This window comes from Lissotriton vulgaris, chromosome 10 (assembly GCF_964263255.1).
Source record: "Lissotriton vulgaris chromosome 10, aLisVul1.2, whole genome shotgun sequence".
Classification (NCBI taxonomy): domain Eukaryota; kingdom Metazoa; phylum Chordata; class Amphibia; order Caudata; family Salamandridae; genus Lissotriton; species Lissotriton vulgaris.
This window is the reverse complement of record NC_141698.1, coordinates 470,637,192-470,662,945: the sequence shown is the minus strand read 5'-3', so window position 1 is coordinate 470,662,945 and position 25,754 is coordinate 470,637,192. Positions and strand designations below refer to the sequence as shown.

Below are 25,754 nucleotides of genomic sequence, written 5' to 3'. Positions count from 1 at the left end.
ACTAAAGGTTTTCCAAGGAAATTAGTGTCCGATAATGGTACACACTTCTACTCAAAGAAAATGGTAGATTTCTTGAACAAATATTGTATTAAACATGAGAAAACACCTCTGTATTTTCCTGCAGCTAATGGTTTAGTTGAGAGGTCTAATACGTTTTTAAAGAGGGCATTCAAACAGCATTGGCATCTGGATTAGATGTGCATAAGTATTTAAAAGAGAAAGCTTGGAGTTATCTTAATACTGACTGTCCCATTGAATTTCGAAATAACGGATTTCCTGAACGGTGGCTTTCTGTAGTGGGATGTGGGGATGTATTACTCACAAAAGGTATTGGTAAGCTATTAACTTTTGGTTAAAAGGTGTACAGGTAAATATATATTTTCATGGTAGTTTAAGACCTGATCGGCAGCAAAGGATTGCCAGCTTATTGTATGAATGTTTTATGGGCCCAGGTGAGTATGGTGTTTTAGAAATAACCCAAGCTGGTAATCTCGCACCATCATTGGCGCTGAATAGCAGATGTTTGTTACTGAATATTGATGAACGAGTAACTTTTAAACTCAATCAGTGTCAGATAGTTTCCAAACTAGTGCAAGACCGCCCGAGTGGAAGATAAATGATAATTATGCTTTAAAGGACAGTAATGACCTGGAGACGGCGAGGAAATGACCGCAGCGCGAGGGTTATGATCACCAGAAAATTTTCTATAGTATCCCAAGAAACCAAATAATTCCAATGTCAATGAGAAAGGAACAAAGAGTCGATCCCTGAGTAGCACCCGCAAGACAAATATGATGAGCTTAGGTACCTGCTTCTCCATTCATGCACCAATGCAAGTAGAACGTTCCTGACCTCTTGAATCACAGGGAACCAAAGGCAACCTATCAACATTTTGAGGGTCAGACTGAGTGAAAATTGTAATCCCATTCTGCAATTTAGCATTAAAATCTCGGCAAATAACCAAATGTGACTTGCATGCATGAGTACTATTTGTATTATACAATTCATCAGCAAATTGAAATAGGGATTTGAAATTACCAATGTTTGATTGAGTAAAATCATTATTGTAAAAAGTTATGTGATAAAACCATAAATCAGCTGTGCATTTAACCCGAAACCCCTAAATGTGCTGGGTATACTTATTTAAGACTTTATCCATAACATTAATCGAAAGCTTATTGTAAGATCGCTCATTAAAAGATTGCAGGAGGCAGTTGATAAGTTGAAGTATTCTTTAATAAGTTCCAGATAACAAAGACCCCATCCAACTCTCAGGACAGGCAGCTGTCTACTGACCAGATCCACAGATGAGCCTAGCAACATGAAGGTTCTACATTCCATCCATATTTAAAATACAACATCAGCTATGAATATCTTTACATTAAGACATTACATTATCTTCCCCCAATAGACAACTTAATAGATAACACTTTAACAACTGATAATGAACAAAAGAAAAGCATGGTGCAGAAAAAGGTTCAACAAAACATTTTGCGAATACAAAAAAAACGTAAGACTCTAGAATCAAATAAAATCTTGTAAACTAGAAGGGCGTCTGATTGCTCTACGAGGTCTTCCTCTTACCTCCACTGAAGGATTTGACGAGATTGAAGTGGAGGGACAAAATGAAGATGACACTTCCAAGGGAAGACACTTAGATACTCTATTGAGATTCCACACTCTGTGATCATTGGTCTTGACAGCATTCTTAAAGACTTTAATCACTTTAAATGGTTTGCTAAACTTGGAACATCCAGAAACCAGACAGGGAGATTTGATTTTTATCCAATCGCCCACAGAGACAATTGTTTCTTTTTTGGCATTACGGCCATCAAACCACACCTTTTGCTTTTCTACTACTTTTCTCTCCTTTTCTTTCCGCCCTTCAATGCACCCAACATTCTCATCAATCAAGGTTCTTTTTGCTAAAACCCAAGAAGGGTAAACCTCAACATTTGGCACTCTTCCCTTGAAAAGTCTAAAGGGAGAAACCCCTGTTGAAGAATGTGGTGTAAACCTATATTCCCTTACTTTCTTTTTCATTGCCTGTTCCCAGTTATTCCCTGACACAACAGCTTGCTGCAAACATTCTTTCAAGACCTTTACAAATCTCTCAACCAAACCATTGCATTTGGGATGATAGAGAGCAGCCCTTTTATGTTAAATACCTCTTTCAGAAAGAAAATCTTCAAAACTCTTTGAAGTAAACTGAAGTCCATTATCTGACAACAACGAAGAAGGAAACCCTTCCCTTTCAAACAATTCATCAAGGAATTCTATCACTAATTTAGATTCAACTGAGTTTACCAAAACATAGTGATCACTGGAATTCCTTCTCACAGGGCCCAAAATATCAATAGAGATATCACACCATGGCCCTTCAGCCTGCTCCCTTTTTATCATAGGCTGAGTCCTGTATTTCAAGATCTTATCACTTCTAGCACTATCAGTGCAATTTCTGACAACTTTTTCAACATGTGCATCAACGCCAGGCCACCAATAGGCTTCTCTTATTCTCGCTTTCATCTTTACTATCCCCATATGACTGGAATGAGCACGCTCCAGCAAACCTTTCCAAAGTGCCTGTGGAGGAACCAACTTGCTACAGCTCAAGAGAATGCCATCTACCACTGCTAACTCCTCCTTAACCTGCCAGAACCCTTTAGTTTCATCACTGCACTCTTTTTTATCGCACCAGTGACTCAAGACCATGGAAATGACTTTCTACAACACTTCATCTTTGCTTACAGACTCTTTCCAGTCTTTATCTGAAACTATCCCCTCACTAACTAGACAAACATCAACTTCTTCGTCAAGTTCTTCACCATCAAACCAATCACCTTCCCTCTGAACATTGGTATTAGTTACCTTATCACCCACATTTCCTAATCTAGATAGACTATCCGCTAACGTGTTGCTTGCTCCAGGGAGGTAATCAACAGAAAAATTAAACTCCTGTAAAGCCACTACCCATTTTCTAATCTGATGAGATACCAAGTCAATACCTTTCTTAGAAAAAACTTCCTTCAACGGTTTGTGATCTGTTAAAACAAAAAACTGGCAACCCCACAGAAACTTACGTAACTTACGTATGGCCCAAAATATCGCCAGTGCTTCTCTCTCAATGACAGAATAATTGAACTCTGCATCTCTCAAAGGTCTTGACAAAAACAAAATAGTCTTGTCACTGTCCTTTCCTGCACTTTTCTGTAAAAGTACTGCACCAAGACCCTTTGAGCTAGCGTCAGTCATCTAGTAGGATGTCTTCTTAGGCTCAAAGCTGCTTAAATCAGGGGCTTTATTCAAAAGACCTTTAAGACCCCAAAATTCTTCATCACACTCTTTGCTCCAGACAAACTCACACCCCTTTTTTAACAGGTTTCTCAAATTCTCTGTGATGCTTGCAAAATTAGGAATAAACGTATGATAAAACTCTGTAATTCCAAGAAACTTGACCAATTCGTCTTTATCTTGGGGCGTTCTTAGATTGGAAATTGTGTCAACTAGATACGGTTTGGGCTTAATTCCATTGGGTGACAACAGATGCCTAAGGTACTCGATTTCCACTACATCGAAACAACGTTTATCTGCTCTTAGTGTAAGACCTGCATCACGCAATTTTCTCAAAACAGCTCTCAACCTATTGTCATGCTCACTAATGTCCATTCCATACACCAGTACATCGTCCTGGTAAATCCTGACACCCTCTACCCCTTTTAAAATGCGCTCCATAACCCTCTAAAAGATAGAGGCAGCATAAATAAGGTCAAACGGCATTCTCAAAAATTTAAATGTCCCAAAAGGTGTTACAAAAGCCGTGAGATCTTGGGAAAGAGGGTGTAATTTTACCTGGTGGTAGGCGGAGGTCAAATCAAGTGAGGAGAAGTGTTAGGCACCATTTAACGAGCAAACCATTTAGATGATATTGGGCAGGGGATAATGATCCACAATCACAGCCTTATTTAACTCTTTCAAGCCCACACAAAGCCTGTCCTCTCCATTGGCCTTGCGGGCCAAAACAATGGGAGAAAGCCATTCAGTGGCTTCAACTTCTTGTATAATGTCATTGGATACGAGCTTGTCCAGTTCCACTTTCATACTTTCCTTGGCCAGAAGGGGTAAATTTCTAACTTTAGCTACTTTAAGTTGTGCATCGTGCTTAACTTTGATGTGATGGTAGTAGTTTTTGAGACATCCCAATTTTGCTTCAAAAACTTCAGGAAAGTCTTTGACCCATGACATGCTTTCACCATCAACTTGGCTTACCGAAGGTAACTCCTTCAAACATACTGAGGGATTTTTATTGGGATCTAAAATTACATGTAAGTCACGTTGGTGGAACCAGCTGATAAAGAAATCTCCCTCCATGGATACATATATCTTTCCAGGCACAATTCTCCCCTTGAGATCGATGGTACCCCAAAAACAACCCAACAATCCAATGATTTCCCCACGGTATCCTCTCGGTCTGATGTCAGGTTTAGAAAGTTGACTTTTTTCGCTAGGTGTTGTTCAAAAAATGACCTTGGGATTAAAGTCACTTTAGCTCAAATAACATTTTTACCGGGGCATCATTAATTAGAACAACCTCCATCGGGCCATCACCACGAGAAGTTTTGATTTGACAAATGTTTGTTATCTCAGAATCAGAATCTTTATCATAGAGATCTACTTCTCTTACTTTTTTTTAGATCTTTCCCCGATCTGCAGTACTTAATGAAGTGACCTTTTTGCCCACACAAACTACATGAGGCCTTTAATCCAGGGCACCCTTTGAAGTTTGCCATGTTACCTGGATTGCCACATCTAAAGCACTTGCCAGAGAAAGATTTCAATGCTGCTGGTTTGATCTCACTTATGGCTTTAACCTTGGGTTTTACAGACTTATTTTTTTCAACAACTAGAACAGTATCACCATTGATCTTTTTGGAAGCATCATTTTTACGTATAGTGTCAACACATGCTTTGGAATGTTCATGAGTCTTGGCAATAGTTTTAACCTCATGAAGAGACAGATTGTCTTTCTGCCACAAATTATCACAAGCTTTGTCATTAGTACAACCTAGCATAAATTGGTCTCGGAGACGTTCATCTAAGGATGAAGCAAAGTTACAAGTGGAAGCAAGTTTAGGTAGCTCGGTGATATATTGTTTCACTGATTCATCTTGCTTTTGCATCCTTTTCGGCAATGATACCTCTCAAGGACTGTACTGGTTTTTGGAAGATAGTGTAAATCCAATTTTTTAACAGAAATTTCTAATTCATTTAAATTTGCAGCTTCACTATCTGAGAGATCGGGAAGATGCTCAAAAACCTCCTGACCCTCAGAGCCTAAACAGTGCATTAAAAGGGAAGTTTTTCTTTCATCACTGAGGGACGTGCCACAGACCCTCGCATAATGTGTAAATACCTATGTCCATTTAAGCCATGGAAGAGCAGGATCCCCAGGAGACGATAAGAAAAATGGAGGTCCTGGCACATTTTGCATGTTTAAAATAACACAGTAAAGTTAAGGTTTCAATTAAAAGCAAAAAATGTTAGAACATGTGCAATGACTAACAATTCAAATAAAAGAAAAAAAATGCAACCATTTAGTGTATGAGTTTAAGACCAATACTCACTTCAAAATCAACATATATATTATTCTAATCAAAAGTGAGAATGAATCAGGCAAGAATTGAAAATTAAAACAATATGGATGTCATGAGAAAACCACAGACCTGAAGGGACTATAAGCTGCGTGTTTCAGCGTTAAAACAATCAGAAACACATGAACCAACAGGAAAGCTGTGTGTATCAGTGCATTTAATCACAAATAATGCTGTGTGTATCAGCGCAGATGACACACATCAATGAAAGCTGTGTGTGTCAGCATTGATGCGACATGACACACGTAATACAAAAGAAAGCTTTGCGTGTCAGCGTTGATGCGATGTGACACGCGTAATGCCAATGAAAGTTGTGCGTGTCAACGAGTTTACTATCAAATAATACTGAGAATTTCAGCGTTGGCACACAAACACGTAACAAGAATAAAACTAAGCTGTGTGTGTCAGCGAGTCCATTTGTATTAAAAGCACGCTTCGTAGGTAAAAATAGTTGCTTGACTCGCTCTGGAAGCAAGCGTGAATGTTGTATGAATCTCTAAGACTGATGAGTATTTTATCTAGAAAGTAACCCGTTTCAAGATGGCGGATGTCAGATGACGGGGAGTAACGTAGGCTATGTAGCAAGAACAAAAATAACAGTTGATGGACAGAATGCAGAACAATGTCATACATTCACCCCAGTACAGAGATCTGGGCCTGAATCCATCGTTTTTTTGTAGCAAGAAAGGCAGTTCTGCGACGTCACCAGTGTCCATTAACTCAAGGGAACTTCTCTTGACAGAACAGAAGAGTGTTTAAAGCCAAACAGCACACCATCCACAGCAAATGGAAACTGAACAACGGTAGGACGTTGTTTACATTCAAGTACCGTCACGGACTGCAACTCTTTAAAAAGTATGATCACAAAAAGAAGTGATGATTTATAAAAAAAATTCAGGCCTTTATCCACTGACATATGCGTATTCCAAATAATGCCGCAATCGTTACCATAGAACAGTTTGCTAAATAGCACAACCAGTGTACCGCATATACAGTCTAGAACAGAAATAGGTTTCAGAGGAGAACGAAAGTCAAACAGCTTAAAATCATACAAGGGCAATAGGTGCGGACACTGTAGCTTAGGCTAGAGACCATGCAGACATAAAGAAATGGTCAAATACGCCTCACTTTGGGCCAGATGTAGGTAATTTGTATTTACCGATTCTTAAATATCGACTCATACCGAATCGGTAATTCAGAATTGGAAAATTGCATGTAGGTAAAAAATCGGTAAAAGTTACCGATTCGGAATTACTTGGTATCTGAATTCGGTATTTTCCGAATCTGTAAATTCCGAATCGGTAAAATCGAATCGGTAAAACCCATTCATACCTATGGGCCAGGAGGCCCATAGGAATAATTCTAAATTTACCGAATCGGAAAATACCAATTCGGTAAATACCGAAACAGCAGTTTGAAATTCAACATGTGAGCCTGCTAACCAATCAGGAACACCCTACACAGCCCACAACCAGGTCCAGAGAATCCAACCAATCAGAATGAAGCACCCCTCCCCAGTACCTGGGAGTGGCCACACCCATGCAGGTGCACAGCAACTGAACAAACAATTGAGCTGAGGTGAGAGGAGCTGATCATCCAGAGCCAAGCAGTGCTACAGAATGGAGTCCCAGGAAGGGCAAAAGGATGGTGGGGAGCGCAAAAGAAAGATAACGTTCAGCCCAGCAGAACTACAGGTGGCTGTAGAAGAAATAGTAAGTCACTACAACCAAATATTTGGAAGACAGTCTCTGCATGTTGCAGAGTCTGTGAAGAGGAACATATGGTTTGCATACAGGGCAAAGTCAATGCCATTGGTGTGACGCACCGGGAGATCGAGGACATTAAAAAGCGATGGTATGACCTGCGCATCATAACCAAAAAGAAGATTGCTGCCCAAAAAAAAGGATGCTGGTGTGACAGGAGGTGGTAGGAGCAAAGCACCAAAACTTTCTGAGATGGAGGAGCTTGTTGAAACAACCCTGGAGCCAGAATGCATCCATGGGATTGGAGACCTGGACAGTACAGCCAGAGCATCAAAGAAACAAGGTAAGATGCATGTACCCTAATCCACAACCACTACCCTGAACCCGTACCCCACTGTGTAGAGTCATGACACTGCAGAACAGCTCCTACTTGGGGCCAGCAATGCATCATGGGAGACGTAGTCTTGAGTGCAAACATGCAATGCATACACCACGAGACTCAGCAAGGCATGCCACACACACCTCCAAACACACAATGTACACTGGGCAAAGGTGTGTAAAGCATTTATTTAAGAAGTACCCACAGGTGAACAACAACATTGATCCTATGTCAATTTCATTCCACAGGAGAGTCCTCACGCAGTTCAGCACCACCAAGGGAGGAGAGGGCACCAGCAACTAAGAGAAGTGAGAAGGAGAAACAAAGCACAGGTCATAGCACTGTAGAAGGAGGCAACAACACAACCCAGGAAGCCTCAACACCAGAGCGAGCCTCAACACCTGTCCCGCTATCACCTCTATTGTTTGGCTCTCCTGAGGTGGAAAGCACACCACTTACACCCAAACCAGGTCGACCATGCAGGGAAGCATAAGTAGGGCAGATGTGCCCCCTCAGAGGATCCTTCTAACCTCTGATGAGGAGGATGATGATGTTGCAGATCAGACATTTGCACCTGTGGCTGACAAGGCCAGATCACAGATCACTGCTGGCGCCACGCGCACCAGTGTCCTTGGCAGGAGGGCACATGAGGCTGGCGATGGGCAGGAAGGTGGGAGCGTATTCTGTGGCCTGGAGGAAACAATGGTCAAAGTACAGTGCGTGCAGGCCAAGGCACTGATGCCTGTGCATAGGAAGGTGCGCAGCATGAACAACAAAATGACAAACATTGACAAGGGAATAGGCCACATTGCCTGTAGTTTGGAGGCAATTTCCAAGGGGATGTCGGACATCTCTACCTACATGGGTGCACTGTCAGATAAGTTGGCCCGGGATCAACTTGAGCATCGCAGGGAGCGGCAGTATATGCTGCAGCAGTCCAAGGCACTAAACAGATTTGCAACAGCCACATCCCTACTGTGCCGCCGCTCAATTTCCATGCAGGATGCAATTGTGCACTGCTGCACAGACTTGACAAGGGGCATGGGAAGAGTGACCTCTGCGATGGAGCAGATGCTCATAACACAAACAGCCAATGCTGGTGACACGGGTGTGGAGGAGACAGAGGGGTCCACCAGCAGGAGTGGCTCCAGCACACCTGTACCAGAGGTGCGTAGGAGCGGCAGGCGCAGCAATGCTGAGTCAGGCCCCAGCCGAGATTTGGAATCCCTGTCACGTCAATCCCGGAATGTAGTGCATGGGCATAAGCATTGAACATTGCCAGGAATGCACAGGACTGCTCACAGTCACGGCAACTGAGCACGCACAGTCATGCAGATGGACATTTAAGGACAATGGCTTTCCTATTATGACTCAGATGTAGTGAATATTAAACTACAATTGTCAAACACTATTCCTGTCTGTGTGTCATACATTACCTAGAAATATCTACGTGTAATCTCTGTCCGTATCAATCTTCCATCTGTCGCTGCTGCTCCTGCTGCTTGGGGGTCTACATGTTCTTGGTTATCATCAATGTCCTCGTGATGTGTCACCTCCACCTCTGTGCCTTCTTTGGTGGCAAGATTGTGCAACATGGCACAGGTCACTATAATCTTGCAACACATGATGGGGGTGTACTTTCGTGCTCCTCCACTCTTGTGGAGGCAGCGGAACCTGCTCTTGAAGAGTCCAAATGTGCGCTCCACTACGTTGTGAGTTGCCCTGTGTGCCACATTGTAACGCCTTTCTGCTCTGTTAGTTGGATTGAGGTATGGTGTGAGCACAAAGGAACGCAGGGTATATGCACTATCGCCTAGGAGAGAATGAGAGGTCCATGAGTTGCATACACATGACACATACATCTATCATTCATATCAGGGTGTGTTACACTTATTTACCTAGCAGATATCCATCACCAAAATCTCCAGCAACGTGTGTATATTCCGCTGTTCTGGAATATGTAGGAGTCGTGCGTGCTCCCTGGATATTTGGCCACTATGTCAGTGATGATGTTGGCAGCATTGCATATCACCTGCACATTGATGGAGTGTGTCGACTTACGATTTCTGTAGATGTGTTCAGTGGCTGCAGGTGGGCATAGTGGAATGTGGGTGCCATCTATGCAGCCTATCACATGTTGGAAGTGTGCCAGTCCATAGAAGTCAGTTTTAGTTTTTGCAAGTTCCGCAGGTGTGTCAGGGAACCGGATGTAATGTTCCATTTTCTGCGTCATGGCATCCAGGAACTTCCTGAAGAAACGGGACAGGCAGCTCTGGGATACACCACCAACTGCAGCAATCACACTCTGGTAGCTCCCAGAGGCAAGCACGTATAGGCTACACAGCACCTGCACATGGGGTGGGATGGCGTGGGCCCTGGGTGTTGGGTGATCCAGGTATGGGTGGAGGTCCCTAATTAAGTCCAGGATGGTTCTGGGGTGAGCCTGTACCTCTGCAGTATCTCAGGCTCAGTCAGTTGGAATATGGTGATCCTCTGTCTGTAGACCTGATCCTCCCTTTGCCAGACCCTCTCTCCTGCTGCCTGTAGCCTTTGTCGCCTCGCAATCACATAGAATGCGGCCATTCTTGCAACACTGTTGCATTTTGGGCCCTTTTTTATAGTCTGCACCTGGTTACTACCTGCTTTCAGTCCATGGTAAATACCGACTCTAAAGTACCGAATTTCATGAAATTCTGTATTTTTGGGCTTTCCTACATCTCAATGGTCCTTTTTTACCGTTTCTTAATTACCGATTTGGTAAATAAGGACTCGGTAAATACGGAATAGGTAAATACCGATTCGGTAAATATGGAATCGGTAAATACAGAATCGGATTTTTACTGATTCACATTTTACGATTCGGTAAATTTTTGACACCTACATCTCATTTTCCAGATGCCGGTCGGTAACGGACGAAATTACCGATTTTCTGCTGTTACCGACCGGTATTGGGCGACCTACATCGGGCCCCAGATCTTTTGCTTGAAAAGGGATGTGTAGAGCCTTTAAACGAAGCTTGAAAATCCAGTCTTGTTTTATCCTTCTTTGTTGGTATTTAAAACAGACAGAAAGTGAAGGCTTTAGTAAAATTCTATTAGAAATGTGTTGAGGTCTCTTTGTAAAGGTTCTTCAATTCTTCTAATCTCCATAGTCGCCAAATGTAAGATAAGCCTAGCAACATGAAGGTTCTACATTCCACCCAGATGTAAAGTACAACATCAGCTATGAATAGCTTTACATTAAGACATTACACTTATACCAAGCTGGCAAACCCATTTTAGCTGTCTGCAACGTGAGGGTATAGCTAGAATAAAAAGACAATCAAAACCATTAAACAGTAGGTTCTAAACAGCCCATCTTTCTTGGAATAATACAATGTCATAACTGTCAATAAAGGCAACCCACTCTTTAGATTTCATTTTGGGTCCCATCCCTGCAGTGTTTCAGCACATACAGCTCATAGTAAGGATTGGGGTGTTTAATTCGTTAGCATGCATTTCGGTTGAGGAAGAGATGTGAGTTGAAGAAATAACAACATCCACTGGCAATACAGCTGGTCAATCTAGGTTATTAAAGCCATGCAAGGGAGAGAATCTATTGTGTGCCTCCATGACAGACTCAATAGAAACCAACAAACTCCCTAGTGGTGCGACCTTCACTCTCTTTGGAGCAGTTCAAGGAGGCTTATGAAAATAGCCAAGGGGAAGGGTTCCAATGCATGAATTGTTCTTCTAAGACATTCTAGAATTGGCTAGAGCTGGAACATTTGCCAAGATAAGCACGTAGCTGGAAACTTCAGGGGAAATGCTTAACACCGGCAACCTACTGGAGCTTGAGCTAGAACCTGGTGGACTTGAGGAGAAAAACATCTGCTGTGACATAGAAGTAATGCTGCCTGAATGCGCAGGAAGACCAGTATTAGGATTTATGGGAACTGGAACATTTATGGCATTTACAGCATTCACATAGTTTACAACAAGTGTAATCAACACTGACTATAACTTGGGAGGAAGTAGTTCAATCCCTAGTATGCTATAGCGGAAACTCCTGAACCAGGTAAACATGCACCCGGGAGGGGTACCACCCCTTTGCTAATTGTGACTCAATCTTAGCCACCCTTGATGTTAAGGGCAACAAAAGCTCTTTAAGCAGGGAACTGAGCCTAGAACAAAGCTCGTTAACCAAAGATGTTTTTGATGAAATGGGGCTGGCTGAATCCAGACAAGCATTAACTCCTTTGTCCTGGAATCTGGGCTGGGAAGCTGCATTTTTTCTGCATTTGACTGTAGGATCAATTGTAGGAGACTCAGAGGTAATGGTTCATCCACGCAATAGAATGAATGAATAATTTATTGTGTGGTTACTCAAAACCATTACATTAAAACCAAAGTACAAAGCATCCACGCAATAGACTTTTCTCCGCAACAACATAGGTATGGTTGATCATCTCTAGAGACATCGGGGGTGGCAGGGAAGGTTTCTCACCATCAAAGGAGAATCTTCTTTCAGCTGACTCCATCTCCTTTGATACCACCCGACTGCATGCCCAAGAAAATGATTCATAGTTGATCCCTTGGATGGTGCGTGTCGTACCTGATATCTTGTGCTGCTTACTCATGTCCAAAGCTGAAGGCAGTTGAAGGTGGAGGTGAAAGGCGGTGGTCCCCGCCCAGCCTTCTTCAGTTGCGTCCTGCACCGTAGTCTTCTCCAGCTGCTTAAGAGTGTGCAAATAGTGCCTTTCAGGCAGGCCTTGACTTCAGTACACAGAGTTATGGGTGTTGGGGTCCTCGCCAACTGGACCCAAGACTCAGTGCTTAAATAGGTCAAATCTCACTAGACTCAAGAAAACCAGGATAACCCTCTCAGATCAGTAAAAACCTGTAGCAGTTTGGCTTCACAGCTATAATTTTTTTAGGACCTGGAAAAAGGACAACCTACCAAAGAAAAAAAAAACGGGAAGTGTGGAAAAGCAATGAAGAAACTGTATGCAACACTGCAACAGCAGGAACCTTACAACTGAGGCTTTGCATGGGCATACTTTTAATACATTTTATACATCACTTTAAATAAGTTGTAATACATAATAATATTTTTTTTTACTTTAGTTGGGAATTGTTTTTATTTAAACTTCAAAAATGATTTCATTTTAAATTAAAATAAAAAGAATAGTGCTGTATAATGTATTTTAATTCGGTCTAAATTCAGACTAATTATACAAATGTATACATCACTTTCAATCATTTTTAATACATATTAACATTTTTTTTTACTTTAGGTGGGAATTGTTTTTATTTAAACTTAAAACATTATTTCATTTTAAATTAAAATAAAATGAACAATGCAGTATCATTTATTTTAATTTGGTCTAAATTCAGACTAAATATACAAATTTTATTCATGTTGATATTTTAACACAAAATATATTTGCAATTTTTGCACGTTTAATAAACATTTTTACTTTTCCATATACTGTACCATTGGGAGATCAACATCACCATGATGGTGTCGAAATATATGAATTTAATTCAACATTATTTCGTATGTGGTTCTATTTTACGTCCCTGCCTCCATTATTTTCTATGGAAGGGTGTTGCGTTATCAGTGGTTGGCCATGTACCGCGCTGGACTTACTACTTCTCATTTTTGGCAGTAGTAACTTACACTTTTTAATTTGGCTCCTGTTTCACTGGGTGGAAAATTTTCAGTTCACAGTTTTGAGTACCTTGAGTAATAAGGTTACTCAAACATATAAGAGTAAACATGCATGTTTAGCTTACTCCAAAGTGTAATTTATCATTGTAAATTGCCCCAAAAGTGTTTCAGAATCATTTGCTTTAATAATGATACCATGAAAATGCTTTGTCACAAGATGAAACCCCCTAGAATATATTGCCAAGACAAACATACTTTCTCAGAATGTACATGCCCCTTTGACTACTGTACCAGAGAATAATGCAAGTTTCGTCTCCAGTAGAAAAGCAGGATACTATGTGAGTAGTTGGCCTGGTATAGGATGTCCACTATTCTAGTGGACACCTTGCACCAGTCCAAACAACCCTTATTGATGGTAGGTTATAAAGTCAACCTTATAGAAAGCTATCCTAGTGGTAGCTGTGGAGAGCAGCCTTCAGGCTAAGCCTTAGAGGCGAGTTAAGCAAGTTGAAGTTGTTTCACCAATTATAATCTCTTGAATGATCAAATGAAAGCACACCACACAAGGTATGTATCAAATATATATGTATTTATTCTAAACACAACCCCTCTGGACTCTTTATGAGGTCAGAGGTAAAAGTACAATACAAGGGACTTAATTAGCATACGATAAGTTGCACAGTATACGTTATGCCCAAGGTGCCTCACAAACCATATACTAAAATAGTGGTATAAGAACCACGTCTGGAATAGAAAGCAGGCCTAGGGCCTGTGGAATTGCTGAGGCTGCCTAGAACCACCAAAGGTTAGGATGTAGGAGGCCCACGGGAGACACATGCAGTGTTTAAACACAGCCGCGGGTTATCATTGACTTTCTATGGAGAACGAACAAGTTACAATTTTAAAGATAAAGGGCACAAGGAGGTGAACTACGCTGGAACCCTTTTAGACTACGACACTTGGAGAGTCAATACCCACGGGAGCCCCGGAGCACTCGTGTTACCTCACCCAGGAAAGCCGGGTGCTTAGGTGTCTTTTCGTGACGGGTTTCGTTGTCGATTCCAATGGAGAACTGCGAAGAAATGCTGCTGGTGACCAGAGGAAAAGTGTCCGGGTGATTCCAAGGGTTGATCGGAGATGTGAAGAACCTGAAAGCAGAAGGGACAGAGTCTGGGTCACTAGCCAGTGACCAGGATGGCGGAAAGAAGATGCCAGCCGATGTTGGGTGATTTCAGGTGCCAGAGGTGAAGTTTGTCTCTTCAGCCACGAAGTCCAGGAGGTGTCGACAATGACCAGGAGCTGGATTCGAGCTGTCCCACAAAGGATCTAGTTGACTGCGGTGTTGATATCCGGAATGGACTCAACAAGCCTTGGCAAACGTAATCCACGCAGAATGTCGAGATTGGCTTCGGTGCAGACCAGCAAGGTCTGAGGAACTCCTCCTTTGGAGAGGAGTAGGAGCAAGCCTGGAGCAACCAGGAAAGCAAATTAAATCAAAGATTGGCCATGGAGGGGGCTCACTAGCCAACGGACTAGGAACCGCAAAGGCACGTCAAGCTGCAATGCGCAAAGCAGACCTACAGGACACTCGTGGAATGTGGGCCTTCAGTGCAAAAGGTGGTGCTCGTGGCAAGGGCTTCAAATAACCCAATGCACAACTTCGGGATACCTCGGGAAGTAGGTGCAGGTTGCAAAATGCAGGATGTCCAGGAGTTCCGGTCCCACGTCTCTCGTGTCCACTACAGGTCTCAGCTTTGCTGGGAGCGCAGGTCTGCATCAGAGATGTCTGGAAGTCCGTGTCCTGTGTCGCAGAGCCTCGGGATCCAGCGGGAGCCTCGACAATGCAGATCGGCAAAGATGCAGTTGGTGCCTGTATGAACAGGGTGGTCACTCCTTGACCACAAGGGATATTTTGTCCGTCTTCCTGTCGATATGGAATGTCGAAGGTCAAAGATATATGTTGCAGAGTTTCGTCCAGGGTAATCTAAAGTCCTAGGTACTGGGATACTATTCTTATAGCAAGATTAGGGGTTGGGCTAACTCTAAGGTCCCTCCTACGGGTGGACCGGGGGAGGGGGTGGTTACACCCCTTCCCCTGTGTCCAGTTTTGCGCCAGAACTGGGGCTGAGTGCCCCAGCAACCGGTTTGAACTGGGAAACGCATGGAGCACCTTGTGTGCCCCAGGCTGTGTCTGAAAAGCATTCACTGAATGCAACCCACCCTGCCCGAATACACTAAAGCCTGTCTGGGGAGGTGCTGGCACCTCCCTGGACAGGAAACCTATTATCCAGGCCTCCCATGCTGGAGTTTCGTCCAGCAGCAGGAGGGCAGACTTGTGTCTGTGGCAGCGGCATCCATTTTGTGATGCTGGGGCTCTGTTTAACTTTAACCGGGTTTACCAGTAACTACATGTCTTCTCCCTCTAGAAGGGTGGAATGATACCCCCACCGCCAGAACTGGAGCGGGGGTAGTATTCTAAAGTGTTTGACACCTTACATGACATGATTTGATAAAGCCAAACCAAAGTTAGCATTAACTGCGAGGATTATAATGCACTTAAGAGTATATGGTATGGCTATATCATAGAACAGCTATAAGGAGATGGTTCTGAAAGCTGTAGAGGGGCTCAGCTCATGCTAAGGCACCCTCTCACACAAAACCAAGCACTCTGCCTCCAGGATTGTCAAGGCCTGCCATAGAAGTGACTTATAGGTTAATATGTGTCTATATATATATTTATATAGATATATGTATACTTTATCTAAGTAAAGGGTGATTACACCACTTTACCCAGGCTGCAAGTGCATACCTGTGGTGTCAGTTTGGAAGGCTAACCAGGGGTGGCACAATACATACTGCAGCCCCCGGTTGCCCTAGGGTGCACCTATGTCCTGGGTACCTAGTGTACCATATACAGGGGCTCACAAGGGTGACCCAGTAACCAATCTGGTATATACCTGAATTACATGGTATCACTTTAGAGAGAAAAAACAGCTCTGATGTGGGCCTGATTAGCAGGGCCACAGCCATACTAAAGTCATAAAACCACTGAAAAAGTGGGGGTAACCATAGTAAGCAGACCCTACTCTCCTACAACTATAAAATGGAAATAATTTCTTACACATGACTGTGCAATGAGAGTAGCATGCTGTTCAGAAGATTAATGTCCCATGGAAATATTTCCTATAAATGAAGGCTACTTGTCATGATGTGCCAGTCCTAAGCAGGAACCCCACTTTACCAAATGTCAGTCTATAGCCTTCAGTATCTAAATAGCTGGAATTCATATACTAAGACACCTATAAATTGTCTCTTGGTCTCCAATCCATCGTTTCACGGATGCCAACAGATGGGACTCACCTAGAGTCTTGCTGCCTGCAAATAAGGACCAGACTTGCTTCTGAGCAATTGAAACATTAACACACACAAATGAACTTGATAATGCGGCTCTCACATTGCCACAATCAATGTCAATCAAAACAGGCCAGAAAATAGCCACTTGAGTGTTCACAGATATTCAGAACAGACCTCTTTCCTTAACCTGCTCTAAAAAATCCAGGAGTCTCTGAGGATATTCAGTGGAGCCCCTGTCTCCTACTTAACCCACTCAAGGTCCTGGTCATACTTTAGAATCTCAATAGGGTGCAGCCCATCCTTCTCCGGCTCCTTGAGTCTTCGGATCACAGGGATAACAGGGGTAGTTAGAAATCCCTTTTATCAGCGTCTCACAGTGCACAAAGAGTCTTCATGATCTCTTGGTCTCTGTGACGTATCTGGAAAGTAATTTTCTCCCAGAACCTCTTAACACTCAGAGGCTTACAACATTTTCTAAGACTCAGGTCTTCAATTATTCAATGGAACTTTGGCATGCTTTCCAAGAGAATCCACAACTACTCTAGGCTGTTTTGGACAGCCATATGCCCAGTTCAGTACACAAAGGCTCACCTCTCAAAAGACTTTGCTGGTCAGACTCAGACAGAGTATAGAAACGGAATCTCTCTTACTGACCTATGCATTCCTAGGCGAGCCCATGGGAAATTCTTCTTGGACCTTATTGCGAGTGTGTAAGTGTAGGAGCTGTTAATTCTGAACCCCAGGAGCTAAATATACAGAAGCACCATTAAATCTGGGGGTGCAAAATTAACAGGGTTTTGGGTTGAACCCTGAGAATCCCCCGTAGATCTGAGGAATTACTAAGGGAAATCTGTGTCCAATACGCCATTTCAGTTGCTTTAATCAGCTTTAATTTCCGGGGGAAGGATGAGTGGTTTCTAGTAACACCTTGGTCCTTATAATTCCAATACAAATTGCAGGCCACCCATCTTGAGGGGGATAGTACCTTTATTCTTGACAATTCACTTGTTTGGTTTTATCATTTAGAGTAGTCGACTTCCTCTACACAGATGTAAATGTCCAACATTTGATGATTGCATTGATGAAAATGGAGTGTTCAGCCGTTAGTGAAGGCTACAGCTTTAATTAGTAGGGACTTTCCCTGCCTACCTCCTGAACCTTTGCTCTCCCCTGTTCCCATGTGTACCCATGTGTATGAACATGGTTTGCTCCTTCCCTTGCATCAGAAAGCAGGGCCTGTAAGAAGTGCACGAGAGATTGGGGTAAAACTATTCGCCGGGGCATAAGGCTACTTATAAAGTGTCCTGAGGAAACATCATGCTGCCATTAAAGTAGTGCAGACAACTTATTCTGAATTTTAAATCTGGCCTGCTACTAATGGGTTTGAAGAGATCTTTGAAATCATCAAAAACGTTTGGCATACAAGGACTGTAGGAGTCGCACCACACCCATTCAAAAACTTTGCAAACAGCCCTAAGAAGTCGAATTTGCTCGAGCTCCCAGTCTGCCTTGCCTCACACCTGAGTGCTGGTGCTTCCACTCAAAAACAGGTGATTCTCTCTCACTTCAGCCTTATAACCTTGGAGGAGTCGCAGAAGGCCCTACTTGAGTGCAAGTCAGGCTCCCTAGTCGACCCATAGCCACCTTCTATTGTGGTTCTTGCAGCAGAGGCGGTCAACCTGGTCTTTAATTAAGCAAAGCAGGCTAAGGTTGCCCTTTGATTTAAAAAAACAAACCTTCTGGGTGACCCTTCCAACTTTAGACCCATCTCTCTATTGCCTGCAGCCGCCTGGATGCTCGATAAACTTCTCAACACTCGGCCCACGAGTACCTGGAGCAACACAGGGTATTGTACACCAGCCTCTGGCTTTCGTCCCTGTCAGTCCGGCTTTCGTCGCTAACATAGCAGGGAGACAGCCCTGTTAGAAGTGGCAGATTACATGAAGTTGGCAGACAACCATGGTAAGAATGCCACCTTGATTATATTCAACCTGTCTGCAACATTCCACAACAAATCCTACTCTATTCTATGCATTGCTTAGCTGATTTCAGGATCTTGAGCCTCTTCTGAATAGCTGGCACAATCCTTGTGGCTAGCCCCTTACTTATCAGATTTAAAATCTTTTAACCATGGGCTGCCGCAGGGCTCTTCCTTGAGTCCCCCTCTTTATAATGTGTACATGGCTCCTCCTGCACCTTCAACTGAGTCTTTTGGATTCAACATCATTTCACATGCAGATGATACTCAGCTGCTTCTCTCGGTGGAGCCTTGGAGCATTCTTTCAAAGCCTGCCTATATGCGGTCTTCTGCTGGGTGCAAAGGAGCCAGCTGAAGTGCATTCCAGAAGAGGTCGACATTCTGCTGTTTGGCTCATTCAGCTCCATGTGGTGGAAGTAAAGCTGATCAGAAACGCTACCTCTCCTCCTCCCTCTGCCGAAGAATCTAGGCTTTGAGGTCAAAAATAAGCCTTTTCAACCCCAGGTGTCTGCAATGGTTGGTTCTTGCTTCGGATTTGCCCGTTTCTATATCTTTTACCTCTACACTCTTGGAAGAGGCGGTAGAAAGATGCATTGATGACATCGCGATGGAGCATGCTAATGCTTTCTCCCTCTCTTGCTCTGTCAGAGGGTCTAACCAGGAGATTGCGAAGGGTTCTGCATGCATGATTCTTGGATCACTTGGCGTGGGTCTATATCCGGGGTCTCCAACCGGTCGATCGCGAGCTACCGGTAGCTCGCGGAGACCCCGGGAGTAGCTCGCCTAGCCCTTCGCTCGGATTGGGCATTATGTGTGGATGGGGCGGGCGAAGAGGATGACGCGATGACGCTCCTCTCCTGGAGCTTCCGACTTCTCTTCTCTCGTGAGAGTCTGACGTCATCGGCCTTGTGAGACGGGTGCCAGCGCGGAGCAGGAGGAGACGTGATTCCACCGCCAGAAGCAGCCACTGCAGGTAAGCTCGTTTTTTTCTTGCCTTCCCCCCTGATTTTGCCGTTTTTGTGTCTTGCCTCTCCCCCTGATTGCCCTGTTTTTCGTGTCATGCCCCCCCCCCCTGATTGTGCCGTGTTTCTTGTTTTGAAATACAGACAGCATTTTAAGCACAGCGAATCTGAACTGCCGCTTCCTGCTTGAAGACGGGCAGTAACCTTGAAAGGTGTCTAGGAATGCGCAGAAATACTAGGCCTAGCTAGACCAGCTGATGGCAGTCAGTTTCTCCCTTTGTGTGTTGCTGAAAATATTATGAACTGTAATAACCAGTGCAATGGGAAAATATGCTGATATGACAGAAGCATGCTCCTTCTGCCCCTGTAATGAAAGCAAAGGACCCCATGTGTGAGAACTGTATCCTTGTCTAGGGGATCTTATTGTTACAGAATAGAAAATGCACAGAACTCAAATAAATGTCTATTTGAGACTACCAGACAGTTAGCTGGCTCTTCTGTGGATCTTACACCCCCCCCTTCCCAAACCCTCTGTGACGCATTGTCTAGTTTTTTTTTCAGCAAAGTGGATGACATTTATCGAAACTTTGCTAACACCGCAATTAGCGCCCATGAGGCCTTTACCCAGCCTGAAGGACCAATTTTTCAGCAGTTCAGAGAGGTGACCTGCCTTCAGGTACTCAACATCATATCCTCTATTAAATCTGGGTCAGCTTTGGACCCATGTCCTCTGAAGGTTCTGCGGCCTATGATGGACACAGTTCTCCCATCCATAACCGAGATCTGTAACTCCATGTTTTCCACAGGCATCTACCCGGACACCCTAAAGAAAACACTCATAAAACCGCTTCTGAAGAAACCTTCCCTCGATAAAGAGGAACTTAAAAGCTACCGGCCCATTGCCAGTCTGCCATTTTTAGCGAAAGTGGTGGAAAAAATCATGAACACCCAACTCTCCCTCTTTATCGAGGAGAACAAAAGGCTCGACGAATCGCAGTTTGGTTTCCGCCGATGCCATGGGACAGAGACCGCTCTGGTCAAGGCGGCAGATGATATTAGATCCATCCGGGATGCAGGGGGCTCTGCCATCCTGATCCTACTGGACCTATCGGCGGCCTTCGACACGGTCGACCATACCACCTTGGTCGACCGTGTCGAGAGCATAGGTTTTCGAGGCAACGCAAAAAATCTGATTGCCTCCTTCCTGGCTAACAGGACCCAGGTTGTCACTGTGGGACCTTTCGAGTCTTCCCCACTGTCTTTACCATGTGGAGTTCCTCAGGGCTCATCCCTTAGTCCGACACTTTTTAACATTTATGTGTCGGACCTTGCCAAAATCATCAGGGCATTTGGGATGAGCCTAACGTCCTACGCAGATGACACCCAATTGATCCTAGCTGTTAAGAACGATGGGCCACAAAAAGCGAACATGCTTAACCAAGGTATGCAGGCAATAGGCAGTTGGATGGGCCATAATTGCCTGAAATTGAACTCTGAAAAATCAGAGGTTGTAATTTTCGGCAATCTTTCCCCAGACTGGTCCCCCTTATGGTGGCCGTCGTCTATGGGCCAGCCTCCAGATCCGGTCGACAAGGTCAGGAACTTGGGTGTACTGTTTGACAACCGTCTGAACTTCCTGCCTCATGCTAACCAGATCTCTTCCTCTGCCTTTTACAAACTCCGGCTTATAAAAAAAATTCTGCCCTTTTTACCTGAGCATCATGCCAAAACATTGGTAAGCGCCCTGGTTCTCTCCACCCTAGATTACTGTAACGCCATGTTTCTAGGTGCCCAGGAGAGAGTGCTAGCTAAAATGCAGGCCATCCAGAATGCCGCTGCAAGGCTCCTAGGGCGTATCACTAAATACCAATCGGTCTCACCAACTTTAAGGCGACTTCACTGGCTCCCAGTGAAAAAGAGGATAAAGTTCAAGGCACTATGTTTGACATACAAGGCCTTACATAATGTCGGACCAGTGTTCTTCACTCAAAATTTAATTCCCTACTGCCCATCAAGAACACTGCGCTCCTCCAATTCTTCTGATCTGGCGGTACCCCGAACCAAAACTGTCAATTGGGGTGATAGGCGGTTCCTAGTAGCCGCACCGAAATTGTGGAATACACTTCCATATTCAATTAAGGCCAGCACCTCTCTCAGGTCCTTTCGAAAAAATCTTAAAACCTGGCTTTTTAACCTCTGATCCTTTTTAACCTTCGTACTTTCTGGCTCCCTGGGTTGAACATAGCAGTTTTTTAGCGCCGAGATGCCCTCGGGCCTTCGTTCGCGCTTTACAAATGTTTCAAATAAATAAATAAATCTGGTAGGCAGTTTCCCAAAGGATGCATGTAGAAGGCAGGTGCCTGTGACTACAAAATTAGCTGCCAACACACTACATTGCTTGGGTAAAGAGGGTAGTAAACGCATCTGGGTGTCGGGTAAATCATGGTAAATCCAGTGGGCTTGCATGATTGTCGAGTTCACTGGAGGTAAAATAAAAATGACTATACTTAAAACTAACCAAGTAGACCCTGCTCACAAGAAAACTGGAATTGGAAAACAGGATCCATGTTAATTAATCACACAAACCGTACCTCGTATCCTAATTTGCACAGAACGTCTTCAGAAAGACGCCAGAGTTCAAGGATTTTGCAGATTAGTCTGCCCTCTTCAATTCACAAATGCAGTCCTTTCCTTAGCAAAAAGTTAACTTTAAACTTGAATGGGAGCAAAAACGCAATCAGACCTGCAGGTGACTATATCACACGGGCAGTCATACATCAATCTTTGACACCGAAAGTAGAAAGTGCCTCCAGAATTACTATTTAAGCCTTGAAGCGTGTAGTATTGGGAGGTGGCAGGGTAGTAGTTATCCAGGCTTGTGGAGCGTCTTGCCCCCCCCCCCCCCTGATTGAGTCATTTCTCAGAAGGTATTTGTAAACGTCAAACACCTACTATTGATTAGTAAGAGGCGACAGAGAGCCTGTGATGGATGAAGTCGGGGTTAGGTAGGATACAGAAATAAAGATTACCTGTGGTGGATGGGAGGGGGCAGGGTCAGGGGAATGGTGGAGACGTGGAGAGCCTGAGACCTGTGATAGGTGGGAGTGGGGGCGGGATCAGGAGAGACAGTGGACTTCCGATGGGCGAGAGCGGCTTGGAGAGACATCCTGTGATGGATGGTAGTGATGAGGATGAGCAGTGACACAGACCTGCGGTGGGTGGGAGTGGTGGGGGGGAATGAGTGGAGAGGAAGAACCGGGGTTGTGGTGTCGCAGGGGGAAGGCAGCTACAGACCCTGGGACAGGCGGGAACCAAACTAGGATATCCAGAAGAGATGCCAGGATAGGCTGGGGAGGCGACCCAGAGAGCCTGTAATGGATAAAGGGGAGACCCGGGAGTCACAAGCATGGCTGAGGAGGAGAGACAGCGAACTATGAGAGACATCGAGCTTGTGGTCAGTGAAGGGAAGGCTGGAAACACATGCCTGGATAGGAAAGAGATCCAGGGATACTTTGTTGGATGAAGGGGATGCTCACGTATGGCTGAGAAGGAGAGACAGCGAGCTTGTGGTCATTGAAGGGAAGGCTGGAAACACATGCCTGGCCGTAGAGGAGACCCAGAGAGCCTGTGATAGACGAAGGAAGAGTGGAAACACACACATGACTGACTGGGGAAGAGAGCAGAGATACTGAGATGAAGGGGTTTGCTGATTAGTGATGCATACCTCGTGATTTTTTAATCCCCTGTAGTTTGATTGTCCTTCCTGTGTTCTTGCAGCATGGCTTACATTGCAATAGGCCTGTCTTGGCAGGTCCAGCGGTGCTTTATTCGAGAAAGAAGTGAGGCCCTTCTGAGCATACCCTGGTCACTGGAACGCGTCACCACTGCTGAAATTGGATGTGCAAACACACCTGATCCCTTTTACTGGGCTTGGAACAGGGCTAGCCTTTCCAAGAGTTAGCTGCCATTTGGCGAGCTTCTAGTTATGAGAATTTCGCTCTTTAGTCCAATATAACTCTCAAATGCATTTAAAAGCGAACGGCCTGTTTTGGGTATTTTGTTCAAACCACAGTATGGGCTCTGATGAAATTAGGCTTAAAGGCAATGAAACTGGGCGTGGGGGGGTCTCTCGGAAAAATGCGCGAGTTGATTCGGGTTCAGTAGCTCACGGCGATTTTCACTGGCCAGAAGTAGCTCTGACTACACAAAAGGTTGGAGACCCCTGGTCTATATCCTCTCAGCTGAGATCTCTTCACTAGCCCCAGTGAAGAAGAGGATTCGATGTAAGTGTTTGCTTCTGGTCCATCAGGCCCTCTGTATCTCACTGACAGATGTTATTCAGGTCTACTGTCGGAGTGGAGCTGAGGTCAGCATCCGCAGCCCTGGCACCGGTGCCTAGGCTCTGACGCATGAGAAAGGTGGCTGCTCCTTATCTAGCTGCAAAGGATTGCAACCAACTCCCTTTGGCTCTCTGTACTATTGGTTCTGAACCTTTGTTTAAAAAGAAATCTCAACCCATAGCTGTTTGCCTTGCCCTAATTGCCTGGGTCTCCATTTTGTTTCTTGACCTGTCAACCCACTCCAAGGAGTAGCCAATCGCTTTACAAAACCCTTAAACATGTTCACTAATGGAAGGGGCTAAACAAGGTGCCTTCGCTGGAGCTAGGTCATGGTTAACACATCTGGCAGCTGAGCCAACCAGATGTGGAAACTGCCCACCAGGTGTCACCCGAGCTTTGTGAACTCCTGTGTGCAGAGAGTCAATATTTGATAAAGGCAACTTCTGCTACTGACTCAAGGGATCAGGGGTGAAGTGGGGTGTGTTGGCTACAATTGGGGAGTCTTGAACAATCTATAGTTTTTATCAATGTAAACACTGACATCCTGTGCTATGAGCTCTTTGGGAATGTGCATTGCACTGCTGTTCCTGCATAATGTCGCACTGGGTAACGCACAGTGTGCACAAGACAGACAAGTGAATTGTTCTCTGTTTCATTATGTATCACACTATATGCAATGCTATGTAATACTGCCAATAATCCGAGTGCTCCGAAGCCTAGTCCCTGACTGGTTCTGAAGATACTTACATGTTAATCTTGTTTGATTTGGCTGTAGGAGGGAATTCAGAGAGCTGCTGAAAAAGTTTGGCTGCCACAGTGACAGCGGGTCTTCACGGAGCTCCCCAACCATGTACAGCGGAGGTGAGATTTACTTCACTCTGGCACGATCAGATTTGACTTGTGTGTCACGTGACTAAATATGGAATAAAATATATAGTAAGAGTTTAGGAGATTGGTATATAAAATGACTATGTGATTAATTGAGGGAGAGAGGTTTGCAGGTGTCATGGCTCAGAAATGCAGTTTTCATTTCAGGTGAAGTGACAGCAAGGCCCAAGATTCTGAGGGGCCCAGAGCACCCCACTTTGATCTGTCAGAAGAGAAATGGGCACAGTATTCCCTTTGCTTGTGGTACTTGCTATGCCATTGGTTAATGCAGATGGACCAAAGTGGCCTACTTGTAAATGCCATGGTGGAAATAAAGAAATGAAAACATTGGCTGTCAATGCTTTATATGTATGCTTATAGAAAAGAGACAACCATGGAATAGACATGCAGGCAGAATTGGATTAGTACCAGCAGCTAATCATCCTTAGAGGGCTGTAATTAAATGGATGTGACGACTTGGGTGTTCAATACACAAGTAGAAAGGGTTGTCTAGGCAAAGGGCAAGGTTTGATGTGGCATTTACACCAATATTTCATTTACCTCGAGGCTAAGGATTACGCAGCTATGGAATTTGTATTGTTATATCTATCCATTCTCTTTCTGTGTTCGTCCTCTGCACTTCTCTGTATGCATGATTGTATGCTGTCTGTTTAGATTTGTGATGTGTTGGACTGTTTCTGCATCTGTTTGTTTGTTTGTTGCATATGTTTGTCAGCTGATATGAGTTGGTTTGGCATGGTACTTAAGTCTCTCCAGCATTTCTTCTACAGTCTGCCATTCCAATCTCCATGTGAGCCTTTCTTACTCAGGGGCGGCTATTCCATGAGCAGAGGAGAGTACCCACCGCTTT

At 44.2% G+C, this 25,754-nt stretch overlaps 1 protein-coding gene across 1 annotated transcript in view; it reads left to right on the top strand.

Moving 5' to 3' along the window:
• Nucleotides 1–25,754, top strand: part of LOC147685416 (syntaxin-binding protein 4-like) — a 1,262,048-nt gene that overhangs the window by 248,440 nt on the left and 987,854 nt on the right. Inside the window, exon 6 of the mRNA XM_086939784.1 lies at nucleotides 24,792–24,877. Coding sequence (XP_086795910.1) covers nucleotides 24,792–24,877 — 86 coding nt within the window. The remainder of the gene's footprint in view (nucleotides 1–24,791; nucleotides 24,878–25,754) is intronic.